This window comes from Macrotis lagotis, chromosome 1 (assembly GCF_037893015.1).
Source record: "Macrotis lagotis isolate mMagLag1 chromosome 1, bilby.v1.9.chrom.fasta, whole genome shotgun sequence".
In the NCBI taxonomy this organism is placed as follows: domain Eukaryota; kingdom Metazoa; phylum Chordata; class Mammalia; order Peramelemorphia; family Peramelidae; genus Macrotis; species Macrotis lagotis.
The window spans coordinates 894,996,640-895,016,374 of record NC_133658.1 but is presented as its reverse complement, the minus strand read 5'-3'; the positions used below and the strand labels follow the sequence as shown (position 1 = coordinate 895,016,374).

General features: G+C 39.4%; 2 protein-coding genes across 3 annotated transcripts in view; both read right to left on the bottom strand.

The window, feature by feature from the left end:
- Positions 1-8,627, bottom strand: part of MMEL1 (membrane metalloendopeptidase like 1) — a 69,670-nt gene extending 61,043 nt beyond the window's left edge. Inside the window, exon 1 of one of the 2 annotated variants that reach the window (XM_074218669.1) lies at positions 8,499-8,627. In XM_074218669.1, the coding sequence (XP_074074770.1) occupies positions 8,499-8,614 (116 nt within the window). In that variant the 5' untranslated portion in view covers positions 8,615-8,627. Of the gene's footprint in view, positions 1-6,983; positions 7,250-8,498 lie in introns of those variants that run through there. The other variant, XM_074218670.1, reaches the window with a different exon arrangement.
- Positions 8,628-17,929: 9,302 nt separating this feature from the next.
- Positions 17,930-19,735, bottom strand: part of TTC34 (tetratricopeptide repeat domain 34) — a 61,253-nt gene continuing 59,447 nt past the window's right edge. Inside the window, exon 9 of the mRNA XM_074192405.1 lies at positions 17,930-18,684. Coding sequence (XP_074048506.1) covers positions 18,160-18,684 — 525 coding nt within the window. The 3' untranslated portion in view covers positions 17,930-18,159. The remainder of the gene's footprint in view (positions 18,685-19,735) is intronic.

The following is a 19,735-nucleotide window of genomic DNA, read 5'->3' as shown; positions in this document are numbered from 1 at the left end:
AGCCCGGGGGGAGGTGGCAGCGGCAGCGGTGGGGGTGGCAGCGGGGCTCCGCAGCGTGGGGGGACGCGGGAGCTCTGTGGGGGCTGCGCTCAGTCTGGCTGGCTCACAAGCCGGCTGAGGGCTGGGCCACCCTCGGACAGAGACCCTGCCCAAGGGGGAGCGAGTGAGGATGAGGATCGCGAGGAGGGGGAATGGCTGGGGTGGGTGTGGGGGTTGTAGAGTGACTTTCCCTCATTTTCCTAAATTGGTAGGAGCAGTGCCTGGCCTTGGAAAATTCTGCCGTGAAAGAAACTGGGTTGAAATCCTAGCTCTGACACTCATTAAATGTGCGACCTTGAGCAAGTTACTCCCTTGCCCTGGGACTCATTGCCTCATCTGTAAAATGAGTACATTAGACCTGATGACTCCAAACGTCCCCGTCAGTAAGAAATGCGTAATGCTACGGAGCAACTAGATGGGCTCAGGGGAGAGAGCACTGGCCCTTGGAGTCAGGAGGGCAAGAGTTGGAAGGTGACCTCAGACACTTGAGACTTTATAGCTGTGTGACCTTGGGTAAGTCATTTAAAAGCTGATTGCTTCACATCCGGGACTATCTCCAGTCATCCAGATCCACATCTGGCCCCTGGACCCAGATGATTCTGGAGGAGAAAATGAGGCTGTTGACTTAGAACAGCACCTTCTCACTCAAATCCGACTCATGTACTTGTCAAGGTATCATCTGCCTGCTGTCATGTTCTTCTTAAGACCTTAATTCAGGGCAAACATCACCAACTATTAAATATTTAAGTAAATTCTTCACGTTGATTGTATATATATATATATACATATATATATATATATATGTATATATATATATTATATCAAACACCTAACAGAGTGGGACCTAGGAAACGGACTTTCATCAGTATAAGGCAGTGGTTCTCAAATCATGATAGGGACTCCTGGGTCCCCCAAGACCCTTCTAGGGGGTATGTAAGGCTAAAACTGTTTTAAAAGGGGCAGCTACATAAAGGGGATTAAAGCACCTGTTCCAGACTCAGGAAGACCTGAGTTCAAGTTTGACCTCAAACATGTAATACTTACTTATCTGTGTGATCTTAGACAAATCACCTAAACCCATTACCTTGCAAAAACCAAAAATCAGTCCCCCCAAAACCTATTTTTATAGTTACCAATTTTTTTTTGTTTTTATTTTGTTTTTAGGTTTTTGCAAGGCAAATGGGGTTAAGTGGCTTGCCCAAGGCCACACAGCTAGGCAATTATTAAGTGTCTGAGACCAGATTTGAACCCAGGTATTCCTGACTTCAGGGCTGGTGCTTTATCCACTGCACTACCTAGCTGCCCCATATAGTTACCAATGTTTAAGCTTCTAATTTAATATATACTGACAGAGATCACCCAAAACATCAAAAGATCAAAGGGAAGGAGCCTGGATAATTTTTACAAAAGAGTAAAAGAGTCTTAAGATCAATAAGTTTAAGAACCACAGGTATTAGGAGCAGGTGAACAATCCCCCTCCACCAATCCAGGTTGGCACCTTTTTCTCAATTTATAATCTTAGAGCATTTAGAGATTAAGTGAATGCTGCAGGGTTGTGCAACTAATTGAGTGTCCGAGGTGAGACTTGAACCCTTATCTTCCTGGCTAATTTGAGAAAAGAATCTAAGACAGAGGAAGGAAGATATTTGCCTATCCTTTAAGTGATACATCTGGAATTCAGATCCAGGTCTGACTCAAAAGTCTGAGATTAGTACAAATTTCATTCTCAAATGAAACCTGATTTATGATCAAAGCTGATTTCAAAACTAAAATTTTGACATCCATAGACAAGAAACTGGTCAGTAACACAATCTTCAAAGAGTTGGCCAAGGTACCATGATCACACAGTCAATATAAAATATACACAGAGGCAATATTTGAACCTAGATCCTTTAGATTCCATGCCCAATCTTCTATGGCAAGCTACCTCAGTTTCAAACCTGCAAAATCAATGTAGTAATACCAGCAGTACCTTTCTGATGGGGTTGTTTTGATGATCAATAAATCATATAAATGACATTTTTTGATGTTATTCAATCATGTCCCAACTCTTTATGAGCTCATTTTGAGGGTTTTCCTGGCATGGTTTGCCATTTACTTCTGCTCCTCATCCCTAAAGATGAAAATCTGAGTTCAAAAGGATTAAGTGACTTGTCCAGGATCACACAGTTAGTGTCTGAGACCAGAATTGTCAAAAAGATAAGTCTTCCTCATTCCAAACTCGGTGCTTGGAATTTATTGCTCTACCTAGCTGAGTCATAAATGACAGTTATTTTTCTATCCCACTGGATCAATCCATATGTCTATAGCTCTATCATCTATTTATTTATGGATATTTCTCTGTTGCATACCTATTTGCCTCTCTGGATGTCTAACTTCCATCATCATCATCATCATCATCATCATCATCATCATCATCATCATCTTTCTACCTGACTATATTTGCCTATATATCAACTGTTTAGCTACAGCTCTGTCTTTCTCCACATCTCCATATATCTACCATTTTATCTCTCTATTTTCTTTTTCTTTCTCTCTTTCTTCCTTCCTTTCTTCTTTTCTTTCATTCTCTATTCATTCTCTGTACTTCTTCACTCTCTCTTCTCTTGTCTTCTCTTCTCTTGTCTTCTCTTCTCTTCTCTTGTCTTCTCTTCTCTTCTCTTCTCTTCTTCTTCTTCTTCTTCTTCTTCTTCTTCTTCTTCCTCTCTCTCTCTCTCTCTCTCTCTCTCTCTCTCTCTCTCTCTCTCTCTCTCTCTCTCTCTTTCTCTCTCCCCCCCCCCCCATGGAGATGCATGTTTTGACTGTCTACTTACCTGACCACTCCTCAGAATTTCCAACTGAATCATCATATAGATTTCCTCCCCTAATCGTAGGTGCTCCTCAAAGTTCTGTGCTGAACATTTCCTTTTCTCTTTATACTCTCTCTCACTTGGAGATATCACCAAATTTCATTGTTCAGTAATTATCTTTATACAGAATGCACCCTCCTTAGTTCCTCTCTGGGTTCCAGTTCCACATTACCAACAGCTTATTGGACATTTTAATTGGCTATCCCATAGTCATCTCAAATGCAACATACCCAAAATAGAACTCATTATCTTCCTCCCACATACCCTTCTCTTTTGAACTTCCTTATTTCTTTTGGGAAAATCACCATCCTTCCAGTCACCCACATTCACAATTTCTGCATTATTTTGTATTCCTCACTCTTACTCACCTCATAAATCCAAGAAGTGCCAAATCTTATCAATGCTACATTAGCATCTTTTATATCCCACCCTTTTTCTCTACTCACAGATGTCAACATAGTTCAGGACCTCACCACCTCTCACTGGGATATTGTAATGATCTGATCAGTCTGCCTGCCTCCAGTTTCTCTCTTCTCTAGTCAATTCTTTGCTCAACTGGTTTTCTAGCTTGTAGGTTTGGTTTGGTCATTCCCCTATTTAATCAACACCAGTATGGCTCCGTATGACCTCTAGAATAAAAAATTTTGTTTGGCCTTTTAAACCTAGCACTACCTACTTCTTATCAACTTTTCCAGCCTTTCATGGGTCAGTAAGTTGATCACTTATATGCTTTGTTGAATTCAGGGAGTACAAACAACAGACAGTGTCTTACCCTTAAAGAGCTCATAGTCTAATGGAGGAAACAACATGCAAACAATTGCATAGAAACAAAACTTGCTTGCCTTTTATGTACTCTCTGGCCCAGCCAAACTGGTGGTCTTGCTACACCACATCCTTGACCATGCCTCTCCTATCTCTATACATTGAATAGGTTATTTTCTCTCCTCATCTCCACAGCTTGGAATCCCTAATTTTCTTCAATTCTTAGCTCTAGCAATACCATATTTCTGCCTGAGACTTTTACTGATATTTCCAGTTATTGGTGAGATTTCTTTGTAATTAAAGTCCCTCTAATTACCTTTGTATTTATTTTGGTTTTTATAGTTTGTTTATAGTATGTACATATAGATTTTATGGTTGTAGAGGGTTTCAAAAAGTCTTAATGAAGCTTTTTGTAGTAACTTAAAACTACACTAAGATTTTTGGTGCACTTGTTTATGACTTATTCCACTCAGTTTAATGTAAACCTCTTGAATGAATAAGTGAATTTAAAAAAAACCACTTAAGTGCCAAACCCTAGGCTTAGGAGCTAGGTCTGCAAATTCAAAAATGAGACAGTTTTTGGCCTCAAGCTTATGTTCAAAGATCAGAAGACAGAATAATCAGGGAAATGGTGGCCACAGAAGAGAGCTTTGGTCAAAGGAATCACTGGGATGAGTAGAGACATAGGAAATTAATTGTCATGCCCTTTCCAGAAGAAATAGAAGAATTGATATGATTATTGTTCACAGAAGAGAAAACAGTAGAAAGGAAAGTGGGGGTTGAAGGAGGTGTTCACACAGTGGCAGGGTTGATGGTGGCAAGAAACTGGAGTTAGCTCCATTTACCTGGTAGATGATTAGAAAAGATATGAAGTATCATCTAGACCAGGTATGGGAGCCTAAGTCTGTTTACTTGTGCTAACTGATCTTCAACTCTATTTTGAAGCTTATTAGAATGGTCATTCTCAAATATTTGCTGAAAAGGCATTGTGTAAGTGTGTACATATGTGCATGCATGTGCGTTCAAAAGGTTAAGTAGTATATTGGTTAGAGAGGTAACTTTGGAGTCAAAAAGATCCATCTGCGACCATAACATATGGCTAGGAGAGCTTAGAAATCAATTGACCTCTCAATACACTAAGGCATCTCTTTAAAAGGTTACAGGAAAAAAAAAGTTACAGAGAAGGTGCTATTCTTCATTGATAGTTAATTTCTCATCAAGATAAAATCAAATCTCTCTGCCACCCTACCCTCATATATTAGAGAGGTTGTTTGATGTTTGCTTATTTAAGAGATGTTTATTTACTATGTAAATATGGAGCTGCTGGAGTACCAGTTCTGGAGTCAGGAGGACCTGAGTTCAAATATGACTTGCAACACTTAACACTTACTACCTAGGAGACCTTGGGCAAGTCACTTAACCCTGATTGGCTTATATCTAGCACCACTTCCAGTTGTCTTGATTCCTATCTGTCCTCTGGATGCAAATGGCTCTGGAGAAGAAAGTGAAGCTGCAGACTTAGTGCAGACCCCCTCATTCAAATCCAATTCACTTGCATGTCATGATATCACCTCCCTAATGTCATGTTCTTCTAGGAGAACAAAGGACAACGTCATTCAATCAATCACCAATCAATTAATGTATGTGTATATACATATAAATTTATATATATGTATATATTGATTATTGGTTAGAAAAATACAAATTAAAACATCTCTGAAGTACCACCTCACACCTCCCAGACTGTCCAATATGACTAGAAAGAAAAAAAAAAGTTGGAGCAGATGTGGGAAAACCGAAACACTAATTCACTGTTGGTAGAGCTGTGAACTGATTGAACCTTTCTGGAGAGCGATGTGGAATCATACCAAAAGGGCAATAAAATGTGCATACCCTTTGATCCATCAATACTACTGCAACTGGGTCTATATTCTAAATAGAGCATGAAAACGAGAAAAATTCCACATGTACAAAAATATTCATAGCAGCTCTTTTTTCAGTGGCAAAGAAGTGGAATTTGAGGGCTACCCATCAATTGAGGAATGACTGAATAAATTATGGCATATATATATATATATATATATATATATATATATGAACACTATTGTTCCATAAGGAATCATGGGAGGATAGAATATCAGAAAAACCTGGAAGAAATTGCATGAATTCATGCTGAGTGAGATGTACAGAACCAGAAGAACATTTTACACATTAACAACAATATGGGGTGATGATTAACCTTGATGGACTTGTTCATTTCAGTAGTACAAGAATCAAAGACAATTTTAAAAGCCTTGTGATGGAAAATGCTATCCATATCCAGAGAAGGAACTGTGGAGTTTAAATGAAGACAAAAGTTTATTATCTTCAATTTTTAGAAGTTGTCATGTATTATGTCATTTTTTTCTTTCTAATATTTTCTTCCATTTGGATCTGATTCTTCTCTCATAACATGATCAATATGGATCTGTGTATAATGTAGTTATAAAGATAAAACCCATATCAGATTGCTTTCTGTTGGGTGGAGGGAGGAGGGAAGAGAGGGAGGGAGAAAAATGTAAAACTAAAAATCTTGCAAAAAAAAAAACGATTGGTGAAAACTACCATTGCATGTGGTTGGAAAAATAAGTAAAAAAAGATATTTTTAAACAAACAAACCAAAAACCTAAATACTTTTCTGCCATTTGCCTTGGGTTGTCAGGATAACTTGTGGTAAATTTAGGAGTTGATCAAGGTTGTTCTTCAGGAAGTAACTTCTCTTAGGTCGAATAGAAGGGATTTGGGGTCAGAACACAAACCTAAGAAGAGGCCTGCCCTAGTTGGATTCCTATAACATCTAAGCATCATTCCATTTTCCACTATCAAAAAATAGCTTAAGACTTCTCAGTCTTCTTCAAAACTGTTGTCAACATTGTAGTTATATGGAACTCTTAAGACTTAGAAACATACTTTAAAGATTCCTCTAGTCATGAAAGGTTACAGTATTTTAGAATTGGATCAGAAGAGAATTTAGACACAATCTGGTCCAATCACTTCACTTTTACAGATAGAAAAACTGAAGTCAAGTGATTTCCCAAATTCATATAATTATACATTTATATATTTTCACTGGGATTTGAAACTAGTTAGATCAAGTTGATCATAGATCTAGAGATAAAAAAGGAGTTTCCCTATCAAGAAACTGAGACTAGTAATTAAATGACTTGCCCATGGTCACACTAGCAGTAATCAGAGGTCAGATCTGGTCTTCTGAATTAAGTGTTTTCTTTCCATTCTTCTTCTCTAAGTTGCAGGAGGATTCAAATCTATATACTAGAATTTCCACAGGATTACCTTTAAGTTTCTTCAAGGGACAATGCTGTTTACACCAAGGTCACTGTGCAGTCATAGTTTCTTGAGATGAAACCTTTGTAAGACTTCACATCTGTCCATTCTCTAGAGCAACTCTTCTCAAGGTTCAAGGAAAATGTGGGAAAGGAGGCAAGTTGGTATGTGTAATTTGGGTACACAGAATGGTAGAGTCTAGGTTTTCAAAACTGACAAACAAAAGCAATGCTCATGTAGAATGTTTCTGGATCCAAGAGCAGAGATGACTGTTTACCTGGTCTTAGGCATGGATGGGTTTAAAGGTATGTCATTGTGGTGGTAGTGGGGCATTGTGATGCTGTGGCCTTATTCTATTTCCAGAGGTGATGGATTTTATTCAGTGATTTAGTTGGAATGGTCAGGTGGAGAGAGTGAGATGAAGAGAGGATTTTGATGTTTCTGTCCTGAGTTTCCCAGTTATCTACTTCAAAAGCTCAAATTAATGTAAGGGTCACTGTCAGAACTGGTGTGTATATTCAGGGTCATGTAGAGATCATCTAAATCTTCCTCCTCCTCCTCCTCCACTCAAGGGTTTTACTATCTCTTGCCTTAATGATAGGAAAAAAATTTAAAAGTAAGGAGAAATGATAGCTGGACAATTTCCACTATGGTTCAGCTAACTTTAAAGCTTTCAAAAAAAATCTCAGCCACGAAGCCTGGAAGACTCCAGGCTATATATCTCAGAGACCTAAGCCATGCTTTACTCTTCTATAGAATGATACCCCATCATGTCACCATTCTCAGCCTGTCCTTGATATGTAAAATGATATGATTGACCAAGTGATCCCTGAAGACCTTTCCAGTTCAGCCTCTAGGATCCTATGACAACATCTTAAAGTGCACCATTAGGTAATCATTTATTTGAGTTAATCATTGCCTTTTCCCTATTTAAAAAAAAACAACACTTATCCCATCTCCTTTTTCCTAGTAAGCCACTCACCCCATAGTAAGAATTAGTCAGATTTACCTTACAAGAAGGGCAACAGAAGAGACTAGGTACTGGGGTGAGGAGATGTTCAAAGAAGGAAAGAAGGTCTTGCAGACCAGCTTTCAGGACTTTATAGTGATGCTCCTGAACCTTGAAGAAGAGCAAATTGAAAGTCTAGTCCCATGTTACTTCACAGAAATCCTTTAAAACAACTGTAAAGATTTATAAACAGGGAATGGAGGGTTAAGGAAGAAGTTTGAATATAGAACCCAGAAGGTTGGAGCCCCAAGGGCTGCCATTGTTACTGCTTCCATTCTGCTTCCATTTCAGAATCCCATGACAGAAAGAAAGTCCAAAGTTTGGAGAAGAACCAGAGGCCAAATCCTGGCTTTTTTCCTCTTAGGCAGATCATGACCTCTCCCTGGTGCTGGAAAACTTCTCTTCTTCAGGCAAATGAGGGACTGAACTAAAGGAGCTTTAAGTCCTATTAGTTATGGAGACATGGCAGACAGAATGTTGGTTTGTATTCTGAAGGATAAGGGTTTGGATCTCACCTTAGATATAATTGTGTGACCAAGGACATGTCCTTGAATCCTTCTTTCCCTATCTCTGCAAGGAAGGGAGCTGGATTGAACAGTTTTCCATATATTGATGACATTATAATTATCATCTGTATAATAGAAATATCATCTCTATAATAGAAATAACTCTTACTTAGATTGCCAGGTTGCTTTAAGAACCAAATATACTGAAGTATATGAAGGCATCGGTTGTTAACTGAAGGAAGTTAGATAATAACCATCAATAGAATTCTGAGTCTGGAATTTTACATGGTTTCCTACTATGTGCTAAGCACTGTATCATGATTATCTCATTGGAACATCACAACAACCTTGTAAGGTAGGTACTATTATTATCTCCATTTTATAGATGAGGACACTGAGGAAAATTGAGATTAAGTCATTTGCCCAGGGTCATATTAGTAAGCCACTGTATCACCTCTAAGATAGGAAGATCTGAATTCAGATCTTGCTTCGGGCCCTTATTAGCTGTGTGATCCTAAACCTATCACTTAATCTCTATTTTCTTCTATATCTTCATCTCTAAAATGGGGATATTTATATCCCTTCTGTCTCAGAATTATTGTAAAGATCAAATGAAGTATTTGTAAAGTGTTTTGCAAAGCTTAAAGCACCATATAAATAGTAGTGATCATCTTCATCATCATCATCAGCAGCAGCAGCAGCAGCAGCATCTCCTCCTCTTCCTCCTCCTTCTCCTCCTCTGTCTTCGCTTTCTTCTTCTCGTCGTTCTTGTCTGGTTTTTCTTGCTTCTTCATTCCCGTCTCAAGCTAGGGCAAATGGATTTGCTCAACCGCTGAACTGTTGCTAGTCTGAAGTTTTAGTCTAAGATTCTCTTCATTTTGGAGCGTGTGATCTTGGGAGACCTCATAAGACATCTTGGTGCAGCATTCTATAGATCTCCCTGATTAGGATAGGGGAAGGGTGGGTCATTCGTCCTGGTCTAGAATACCATGAGGAACTGGGAGCTCATCACCTCACAAGGAAAAGTCTGTTCTATTGTTGAGTGGATCTAGCTGATTGCCAGGCAACTCTTCCTTAGACTGATTTGAAACCTTCCTTCCTGGCTCTTCCTCTCATTGGTCCCCTTTCAGGGCTAAGCAGGGATAAACTCTGTTCTCCATGGCAGCCCTTTAGACATTTGAAGACATTGATGATGTTTTCTTCTCTCCTACCCCGCTTCCTTTCCACATCCCCTCCCTCTTATACATTTAAAAACATTTTTTTCCTCTGGAAAGGATTCATGGGCTTCCCCAGATCACCAGAGAGATCTACGATAAAGCGTTCAGAATCTTTGCTGTACAAATATTATCCCAATTTTCTATAATAGAAACTGAGGATGAAAGATAGTAAATGACTAGACCAGGGACATGAAACTGGTGTCAGATACTGAATTTGACCTCAAGGTCAGAGGTTTGTCTTCACTGTAGAAAAACAATCAGGCTTATTTTTCTTTGAAAACTGCTATCTCCTAAATGACTCAGTGGATAGTCTTCAAGTTTGGAAGTCAGAGGATCTGAGTTCAACCCTCACCCTCTGACATAACCTTGGCTAAGTCACTTGCCTCTGTGGGGTACAGTTTTCCTTCTCTGGAAAGTGATGGAATTGGATTCGATGGCACTGAGGTCCCTTCCAGTTTGGGATAAATGATCATATCAATTCTAGGTCACCCCTACCCCCAAAATGCAATTCAGTCCCAATTAGGTAAGAATGTTGCTTTTCTCTCTGCACCTGGGGAGGTAAATTGGTGCTGCCTGAGGCTCTGGTGAGAGGCCTCTGAATGTGATGACAGCTTAGTTGGGCAAGAAAAGCAAATAGTAACTGTTCCTATCTCTCTAGCAAAGCTTTCCCTTGGAAAAGTTTTTACTACAAATCAAAAGACTGCTTAGAAATTCTCTCTCTCTCTCTCTCTCTCTCTCTCTCTCTCTCTCTCTCTCTCTGTGTGTGTGTGTGTGTGTTTGTCTCTTTCTATCTCTGTCTCTCTCCATTTTCCTCTCTGTCTCTCTTCTCACTTTGCATCTCTGTCTCTGTGTCTGTCTACTTCTGTATCCATCTCTCTCTCTCTCCCCTCCTCCTTTTATTTCCCTTCCCTTCCATCTTTTATTCCTTCTACCTTATTTTTCCTTCTTTCCCCACCTCTTTCACCTCCTTTCCCTCTCCATTCCTCTTAGTCTCCTCCTCCTCCACCTCTCTTGTTACCCTCTGAGAATATTCAGGCAGAGGTGAGAGGACCTCTTCTCCAAGTGTTGAAGAGAGGAAGCTGTATTTAAGACTGCTGTTGGACTCTTAAGATTCTACATTTCCATTATTCCATATTCTATTATTTATTCTCTTCAAATATAAAAATGATTGTGCCCTGTCTCCCCATCCTCTCACTCTTTCCTATCACAGAATGTGGTTGAACCAACATAATACTGGGGGACACCAGGTCATATTAAAAAAAAGTCATTCCTAGCCTTGAGCTCTAACTAAGCTACTGAGTCCAAAGTCATTATATAATGAGGAAAGTGACAAAGCTACCAAAAATGACAAGGGATTTCTAATGAAAGGAGAGACTTGTCTGACCTTACCTGTCTTACATAAATGTCAGTTGGGTCACTCTACACTTTAACAGGAATTCCCTCCAATAATAATAATAATAATAAACTATCACTTTTATAATACTTACAAAGGTCTAACATGTGTTATCTCACTGAATTTTCATAATACTTGTTTATGGAAGTGCTATTATTATCATTCTCATTTTACAGATGAGGGAACCGAGGCTGCTGGTTCAGTGACTTGTCCAGGATCACATGTGCAATCTGATGGTGGTAGTGATCTGAATTCAAGGTTTTTCTCATTCTAGATTTGTTGCTCTAGCCTCTGTATCACTCAGTTGTCCTAAACCATATATCCAAGAAGTGGCCATCCAGCCTTATGTGATGACTTCTGGTGAGGGAGAACCTGCCATCTTCACTCCCCACCATTCCCCACTCTCACCCCCACCCCCCACTCAGGCAGCCCATTCACCTTTGCATAGCTCTGATTATTAAGAAGTTCTTCCTTATAGCAAACCTATATTTATCTCCTCCATTGTTGTGAAGCTAAGAAAAACACTTTGGATGCCTTTTCCTCATTGGAATGGTCCTTCAAAAACTTTAGGATGGGTAGACTTGTGTCCCCTAAAGGAAGTGATAAATTGCTTCAGCTTTGACATTTGATTATCTAATCTAGATTATGTAATCAAACTCATACTCACCTGGAGACCTTTCTGCCACTTATCAACCCTAGACCTGGATATTAGGTTTCTACAGTGGAAGGGTTTGAATTAGAGGTAGACATGCCTGAGATCTAGGCTGGTGAACCCAAAGACTCTCACCTTCCAAGAGTGTCTTTAGAATGTCAAAGGATAAGCAGGGACCAGCCCTGGTCTATTAAACTGAAAATGTTCTGAAAATCGAAGGTACTAGAAGAGAGCAAACTCACTTCACATTATCGCAGGGATGAGTCCTAGGGAATCTAGGTAACATGGCAATGGCTGGAGATTCAGGGTCACTAGTTGACTGAGGAATGTCTTAATTCATCTTATTTCCAAACTCAGCCTTCACTTCAATAGAGCTTTTCCTTTTTTTTTTTATATATTCCTGTCTCTCTCACAAACTCAAGTCTTTCGTTCCGAGCCTCTGGCAGTCAAGAGAATAATAATTTAGACCACACTGAGACAACTTTAATCACCAGAAGAGATTCTATGTAGGAGAAAATGTGGCACAGAAGAATGAGTATAGGTTTAAGAGCCAGAGGACCTGGCTTATCATCTCGCATCTTAGTCTTGTGACTTACGTGACTTTAGATAAATCATTCAACTTTTGCAGGCTTTTTGTGGATGATTATTTGTGAACTTTAAAATACCATATAGAGAAAGACAACCCTAGTGAACAGAGCACTGGCCCTGGAGTCAGGAAGACCTCAATTTAAATACAGTCTCAGACACTTAATACTTAACTTAGCTATGTGACCTTGGATAAGTCACTTAACTTGACTGCCTTGCAAAACTAAAAAAAAAACAAACCCAAACCCAAAACCTTAAAGTAATGGAGAGAAGCTGGTTTTAAAGTCAGGTCCAAATTTCTCCTGTAAAAACAGTATTGCCTGTGGGACCCTAGGCAAGTTGCTTAACCTTCCTTAATGGGAGTTCCCTAGGCCAATGCAACCACAAATATAGAACAAAAAAAGCAGCTACTTTAAAAAACCTACCTACTGTGTGCTATCTAAATCTTTTTTTGCTAAGTTTTTAAGATGGTAATAATTAATTAGAAATTTCTTCCTCTTATTGAACCCAAATCTGTCTCTTTATGAGCCCTCCCAATTTTCTCCCCACCCTTCACTGGTCTCAATTCCATCCCCTGAGGCCACCTAAAGAAATGTATTTCTTTTTCTCCTTTAGAGTGGCTCTCATGCCTCCCACCAGAGATGCCTCTTCTCCATACTAAACAGTGCAGGATCCAGGCTGTCTGGGAAAGTAGGAAATGAAATGAGAAATTAAATGCAGTCATTTTCACTCTAAAATTTTGTTATGAGTTTGTAATAGAGTTTCACAATCTAATCACACCACCTCCTCTGCCCAACCCCGAATCTTGTTAGGATTTTCATACCTTGGAAAGCAATTGGGAGAGGAAAATTTTGACTTGATACAGAAGAAAATCTAACCATGAGAGCTAGCCCAAAGTGAGATAAACTGTTCTAAGAGGGAATCAGCTACCCCTCACTTGAGGTGGTCACATAGAGGTTGGATAGTCATTTCTTGGGGATGCTAATAGGTTAAGAGTTTTTAAACTTTTGTGTGTGTGTGTGTGTGTGTGTGTGTGTGTGTGTGTGTCTGTGTGTCTGTGTGTCTGTGTGTCTGTGTGTGTGTGTGTGGTATCCTTTGGTACTTTGGAGAAGCTTATGGACTTCCTTGTCAGAATTATGTTTTTAAATAATTGGAGGAAATGCTAAATTTCAGTTAGAGTTTCCTGAAAATTAAGATGCATTTTTTTTTATTTAAGTCCACAGACCATCTAAAATCCTCAGATTTTTTTTTGGAGGATGGAATTCATGTTCCAGGTGAAGAACCTTTGCTGTGAAAGAGTATTATTCAGATATAGTTTGAATTAGCTGACCATGAGGTTCTTTCAAACTGTGAAATTTAATGATGAAGATGATAATGGCCAAACCTGAGCTTTGATTAAACTATGGATCATGAATAGGCAACCAGTGGCTTTCTGAATCCTTATGGAAAACCTGAAAGAGAGGGATATCTAAGAGTTATGACATATTTCTGGTGCAACCTACCCCTACCCAAGAATCTTGACCACATCTTTGAGAAGAGGTTATCCATTTTCAGTTTCACCATTCTAAGGAGGGAACAGTCTCTTTCACCTTTGGACAGTGCCCACAGTTAGCATCTTGTTCTCTTTGTGCTCTAATGATATAAGAAAAGAGTTTAACATGCTGATCGTGAATCAGTTGTGGTGGAATTTGTCATGGAATCTGCTGTGAGACTGGCAGAGCCAAGGAAAGGTTCCTTGTATAATCTTAGGTAGAAGAGATCTCAGAGTTCATGTGGTTTAAAAACTTTCATTTTACAGTTGAGAAAACTAAGATTGAAGATGATTAAAGGACTTGACCAAGGTCATAGAGTAGTAAATAACTGGAATCAGCAACCAGTTTTCTGGCTCAAAATCTCCTCCAGTTCTTGGTGAAGATCTCTTCTATTTAAATTGGATTGTAAGCCCACCTCTACCGATGAAAGTAGGTATAGGACTGGTTGGTTGATTGATTATTGTCCTTCGTTCTCAATGAGGACCAAAATGACATCACTATTTTTGAGAGAAGTTATAGTGTGTTTGACTATGATTGATCAGACCAATACAAGCTCAAAATTCTCTACAATCAGATCAGGCTCAAATAGGCCATGTGATCACCTAGGAGCTAAGAAAACTTGAATTCAAATCTCTTTTTTAAAAATATTTATTTATTTTCATTTTGTACAAATTTTTTATATACATTAATAAAATATTCTTGTTTAAGAGTAAACAAAATATGCCCTCCCCCCCAAAAATATAGACTCACTTGAGCAATAAAGTAAAGGGGAGAGAAAAAATTAAAATAAAAAAAAATAGCAATAATTGTAGGTATGGTCAGGTGGCACAGTGGATGGAGCACCAGCCTTGGAGCCAGGAGCACCCAAGCCCACATCTGGCCCCGTACACCCAACAATCACCCAGCCATGTGACATGCAAGCCACTGGAACCCCACTGCCCTGCAAAAACCAAAATGAAAAAAAAGAAAAAGACCCAAAATAAAATAAAATAAAATAGTAGTAATAATAATAGGGGTGGCTGGGTGGTAGACAGAGCATTGGCCCTTGAGCCAGGAGCAACTGGGTCCAAATCTGGCCTCAGACACCCAACAATCACCCTGCTATGTGGCCCCAGGCAGGCCACCCAGCCCCATTTGCCCTGCACCCCCCCCAAATAATAATAATAATAAATGTGCTTGAGTCTTTGTTCCAACACCAACAACTCTGTCGCGGGTGGATCTCGTTCTTTATGATAAGTCCATTGCAAAAGTTACTTCCATATTTTTCCATCGTTGCCATTGCTGATCGCAACTCCCTCCTTTCATATTTCTCCACTACCCTGTATTATATTTTCTCTCTCCTTTCACTCTGACTCTGCTGTAGGGTCGCTGAGTGGTGCAGCAGACAGATCCCTGGCTGGGGCCAAGAAGCCCTGAGCACCCATACTACCCTTTAGGCCCAGAATCACCTGGCCCTATGGTCCTGGGCAGGCCATCCAATTCCAGCCCCTTGCAAGAAGTAAAAAAGAAAATGTGTTATATCTGACCACTCTCCCCCCATGGTCCATCCTCTCCTCCTTCATTCACATCCCCACCCCTTCCCCCTGTCCCCCCCTCCTTCTTATTCCAGATGTCTATACCCCATTTAGTATATATGCTGTTTCCTCTACTAGTCACCTCTGATGAGAGCAAAGATTCCCTCATTCCCCCTTGCCTTCCCCCTTCCATATCATTGCAATATCTCATTGTAATAAAGAAAAATCTTATTATATGAAATATCTTGGCCTATTCCCCCCTCTCCTTTTTCAGGCAGGTAGAGGGAGCTTTTATAGTTGAAGCACAGGAAAAAGATGAATTAGAAGATAAAATATGGATCAAATCTCTCTTTTTTTGTTTTAGGTTTTTTTTTTTTTTGCAAGGCAATGGGGTTAAGTGGTTTGCCCAAGACCACACAGCTAGGTAATTATTAAGTGTTTGTCATCAGATTTGAACTCAAATCGTCCTGACTCCAGGGCCAGTGCTCTATCCACTGTGCCACCTAGCCGCCCCTTGAATTCAAATCTCAACTGACTCATGGACATGCCATCACTCTCAAAACTTCAGTTTCCTCTTTTAAAATAGAATGAATAATATTTGCCCTACCTGCCTAACACATTGGTCAAGAATGTAGCTGATTTGCTAGCTCTACAGGTGTGAGTTTTGAATTTAATTTCTTTTAACTGACCCTGCTAATCTGAAATTACTCACATAGGACATGGAATTAGGCTTGCTTTTCTTTTAGTTGCAAAAAAGAGTTTTCTATTAAAGTTCAGTAAGATTGCTATCCCCAAAACAATCTTATTGAACTATTTATACTACTTTGGAGAGTGTGTGTATGTGTGTGTGGGGGGCAAAGAAACCACTTATTTTTATAAGTTCTTTTTGCAACTTATCCCTACAATGGACATAGCAAATTCATGTCATTCTCTGTTTATTAACACAGGTTCTCTAGGTATTTGTGATGGATAATGCTTCCTCACCATAGGCAAGTCACTATATATATATATATATATATATATATATATATATATATGTTGAATTAGGAAGTCAACATTAAAAACATGATAAATCAGATTAAAATACAAAGCTTAAAAACTTCAATAATATATGACTTGGGTTGGTGATACAGCAAGATTGAAGGATAAGTAATTTGTTAGTAGTCTGCTTGTTCCATAGGTACCTGCACCATGTTAAGAGAGGTTCAGGAGGACCTCTAACATGTTGGGAGGACTTCCTCTGGTTTACTTTTTGGATGATGTGGATAAGATTGAAGCAGGATGGGCAGATTTAGATGGATTGTAATCTACACCATTAGAGAGAGTTTCCTTTAGATGAGATCACAAATGTCTTGGATCACTGGAGTAATTCACACTGGCTTTTGTCATTGTTTCTCTTAATTACATGTTTTAAGTTATATTTTAAGCAAATTAGACAGACTGATGACCACAGGTAGCAGAGATTGGGTTCATCAGCAGAAAAGGAAAATAATCCAAGAGGGTTATAAACTGTAGCAAGGTATTAATAAACTCCATGTTAAACTAAGACTTGTTGTAAGTAGATTCCAACTAGTTTGGAAGTTCCCCCTGCCATGGACAGATTCAGATTTCCCAAGAAATTGGACTTTAGGCTAATCCCTGATTCCTGTAAGCAAAGACAATTTCATGCTTGGTGAGAACTGGTTCTGTTAATGTCCTTTTATCTGCCTTGACCACCTGTAGTGCTCTTCCCTTAGGTTCAATTGAAACTAGTCAACCTTTAAAAGAGCAAAATTACATATGGAAGAAATTCTCCTTGGGGTCTTACTCTTCAGGAAAGAAACAAAGGGAGACTGATGACTCTAGCAGTAGGTTGTGATTTTGGAGTAGCCTCTGAAAAGTCTTAATCTAACCCCCTTCCTGCAGAAACTTGGCCACTTTTTTTCTAATAGCACCTTTAACTCTAGGACTCAAGGCACACTACAGGTTACTACTATATGTCCTTACTCTATATGTATTTATATTTTAAAAGCTTCTTTTCTCACTCCTTCCTCCCATTCCCCCAGAGGTTGGGGGGGGACAGTCTTTTTTTTTTTAGGTTTTTGCAAGTCAATTAGGGTTAAGTGGCTTGCCCAAGGCCACACAGCTAGGTCATTATTAAGTGTCTGAGGCTGGATTTGAACTCAGGTACTCCTGACTCCTGGGCCGGTGCTCTATCCACCGCGCCACCTAGCTGCCCAGGGAACAATGTCAATCAGTGGCTATGTTTTTCATTAGGCATTGATTATGTGTAATAGGCCCTTGATAGATTTTAAGCCCTTGGAGAGTAGCAACTATACCTTATTTAAATTTTGTTTCTCTAGTTAGGTGGTGAAATAGATGGAACCAAGTTTGAATTCTGTCCCAGACAGAGTTCTTTCATGTGCAAATTGCTTAACCTTTCTCAGTCTAGTTTCCTCATCTGAAAAATGAGGATCACGTGAAAACATCTTCTCCCAGGGTTATCACAATAATCAAATGAGAAAACATTTTGAAAGGACGTCACAAGACTTAAAGTGCTATGTAAATGGTAGTTTTATTATTATTATTATTATTATGACTAATTTTGGATATCTCAATTTCCTCTTCTAAGAAGTTGACAGTCTGTCAAAAAGATGAGGAAAAAAAATGGGCGACTACTCTGATTATATCTCGTTTTAAAGAACCATCTCCCTCTGTCTTCCGTAAACAAAGACAATGGTTACTTTCTAGGGAGAGGTGAATGGATTGGCTTTTAAAGACCCCTCTCATTCTTCAGATCATTGAATACTGCAGCCTGATGAGACTTCTTTCTTGATCCTCCTTCGAAGTTTCTTCAAGTCACTGCTATTTTCATCTAGGAGGAGACCATACTCAACCACTTTCCACGAATCTTCATAGCGCTGTTCCTCTAAGCAGTGCTGACCTGCCAAGTGAAACATCTGGGCCAGTGGTTTGGGTCCTGGCTGAGCAGACACATTATGCAGAGCCAGGGATGGAGAGAGCTGGAAGGCTCGAATGAACTCTTCCACTGCACTGGCCTCATCTGAGAGACCTAAAAACAGGCGGCCTCTGGAGCAAAAATCTCCCACCTGTGTCTGGAGATCACTGGCTGAGTGTTTCTGGATCACTTTGTCCAAGTCTCTAATGGCCCTGGTGAAGTCCTGCAGATGGGACAGACATGATGCCCTCAGTCTGAGGTATCTGGGGTTCCCGTTGCTAGCCAGGATAGCCAGGGTGTAATAGCCAAGAGCCTTCTCTGGGCACTGACCCCTCTCTAGGATGTTTCCTTCTTCAGCTGCTGCCTGGACACAGATAGAGAGAGGGATAAATAGACTATATGCATATATATATATATATATATATATATATAAATATATGATGTTAATTATATTTTATATTATCTATTATCTCAATAATGAAAAGGACCTTGAAAAATTATTGACACCAGGAAATGGAAAAGACTTCCAAAACCTACTAATCCAACATGGAACTGAAATAGAATCCTTTCTACTACTATCTCTCTATCCTACAAGTATGAGTGGATTGCATGCAATCTTTGTCTGACCACCTCTAAGTGAAGGGGCACTCACTACCTCTTAAAGTAGTTCATTCCATAAGCTTCCAGTTGCTCATTTTCAGAAACTTTTTTCTTGATCTCAAGTCTAAATTTGCCCCTTGCCACTCTGCCTTCAATGGCAGCTAGATGATCCATAGTGGATAGAGCACTAGTCTTGAAATCAAGAGGATGGGAGTTCGAATCCAGCCTCTGACACGTGCTAGCTGTGTGACCTTGGGCAAGTTACTTAACCCTAATTGCCCGGCATCCAGGGCCATCTCCCTTTGTCCTGATTCACAAATGCTAGTTCAATTGGTTGAGAATATTAGGAACATTTTTATGCAAATTGACTTGGATGATTTCTAAGGGAACTGTTAAACTCTTAATCCATGAACCACAATGGAAAATACTGAAGGTCTTGGAGGTCAAGGGACTTGACCATGGCTACACAGATAGTGAGTACCCAAAATATTACCTACATTCAGTTCCTCTCTCTCCAGAGTCTCCTCCACTAACCTGTGCCCCACTTTACCTCACCTTCTATGCTACCTAGTGAAGAAGTTGATTTAATTTAAATCCTTTAGTCCAGAGTTTGGAGAATGTGTGAATAATTCCATTCAAGTGCATCTTAAATTGAGATATATTGAGCTCTGGATGTGGGCTTGGTCATGGTATCACAGGAAAGAAATGGGGGAATTTTGAATGGTATGACTTTAGAGAAGCATGGAAAGAAGTACAAAAACTGGATGCTGAATGAAAGTAAAGAAACAAGAGAACATGGTACATATTAAAAACAC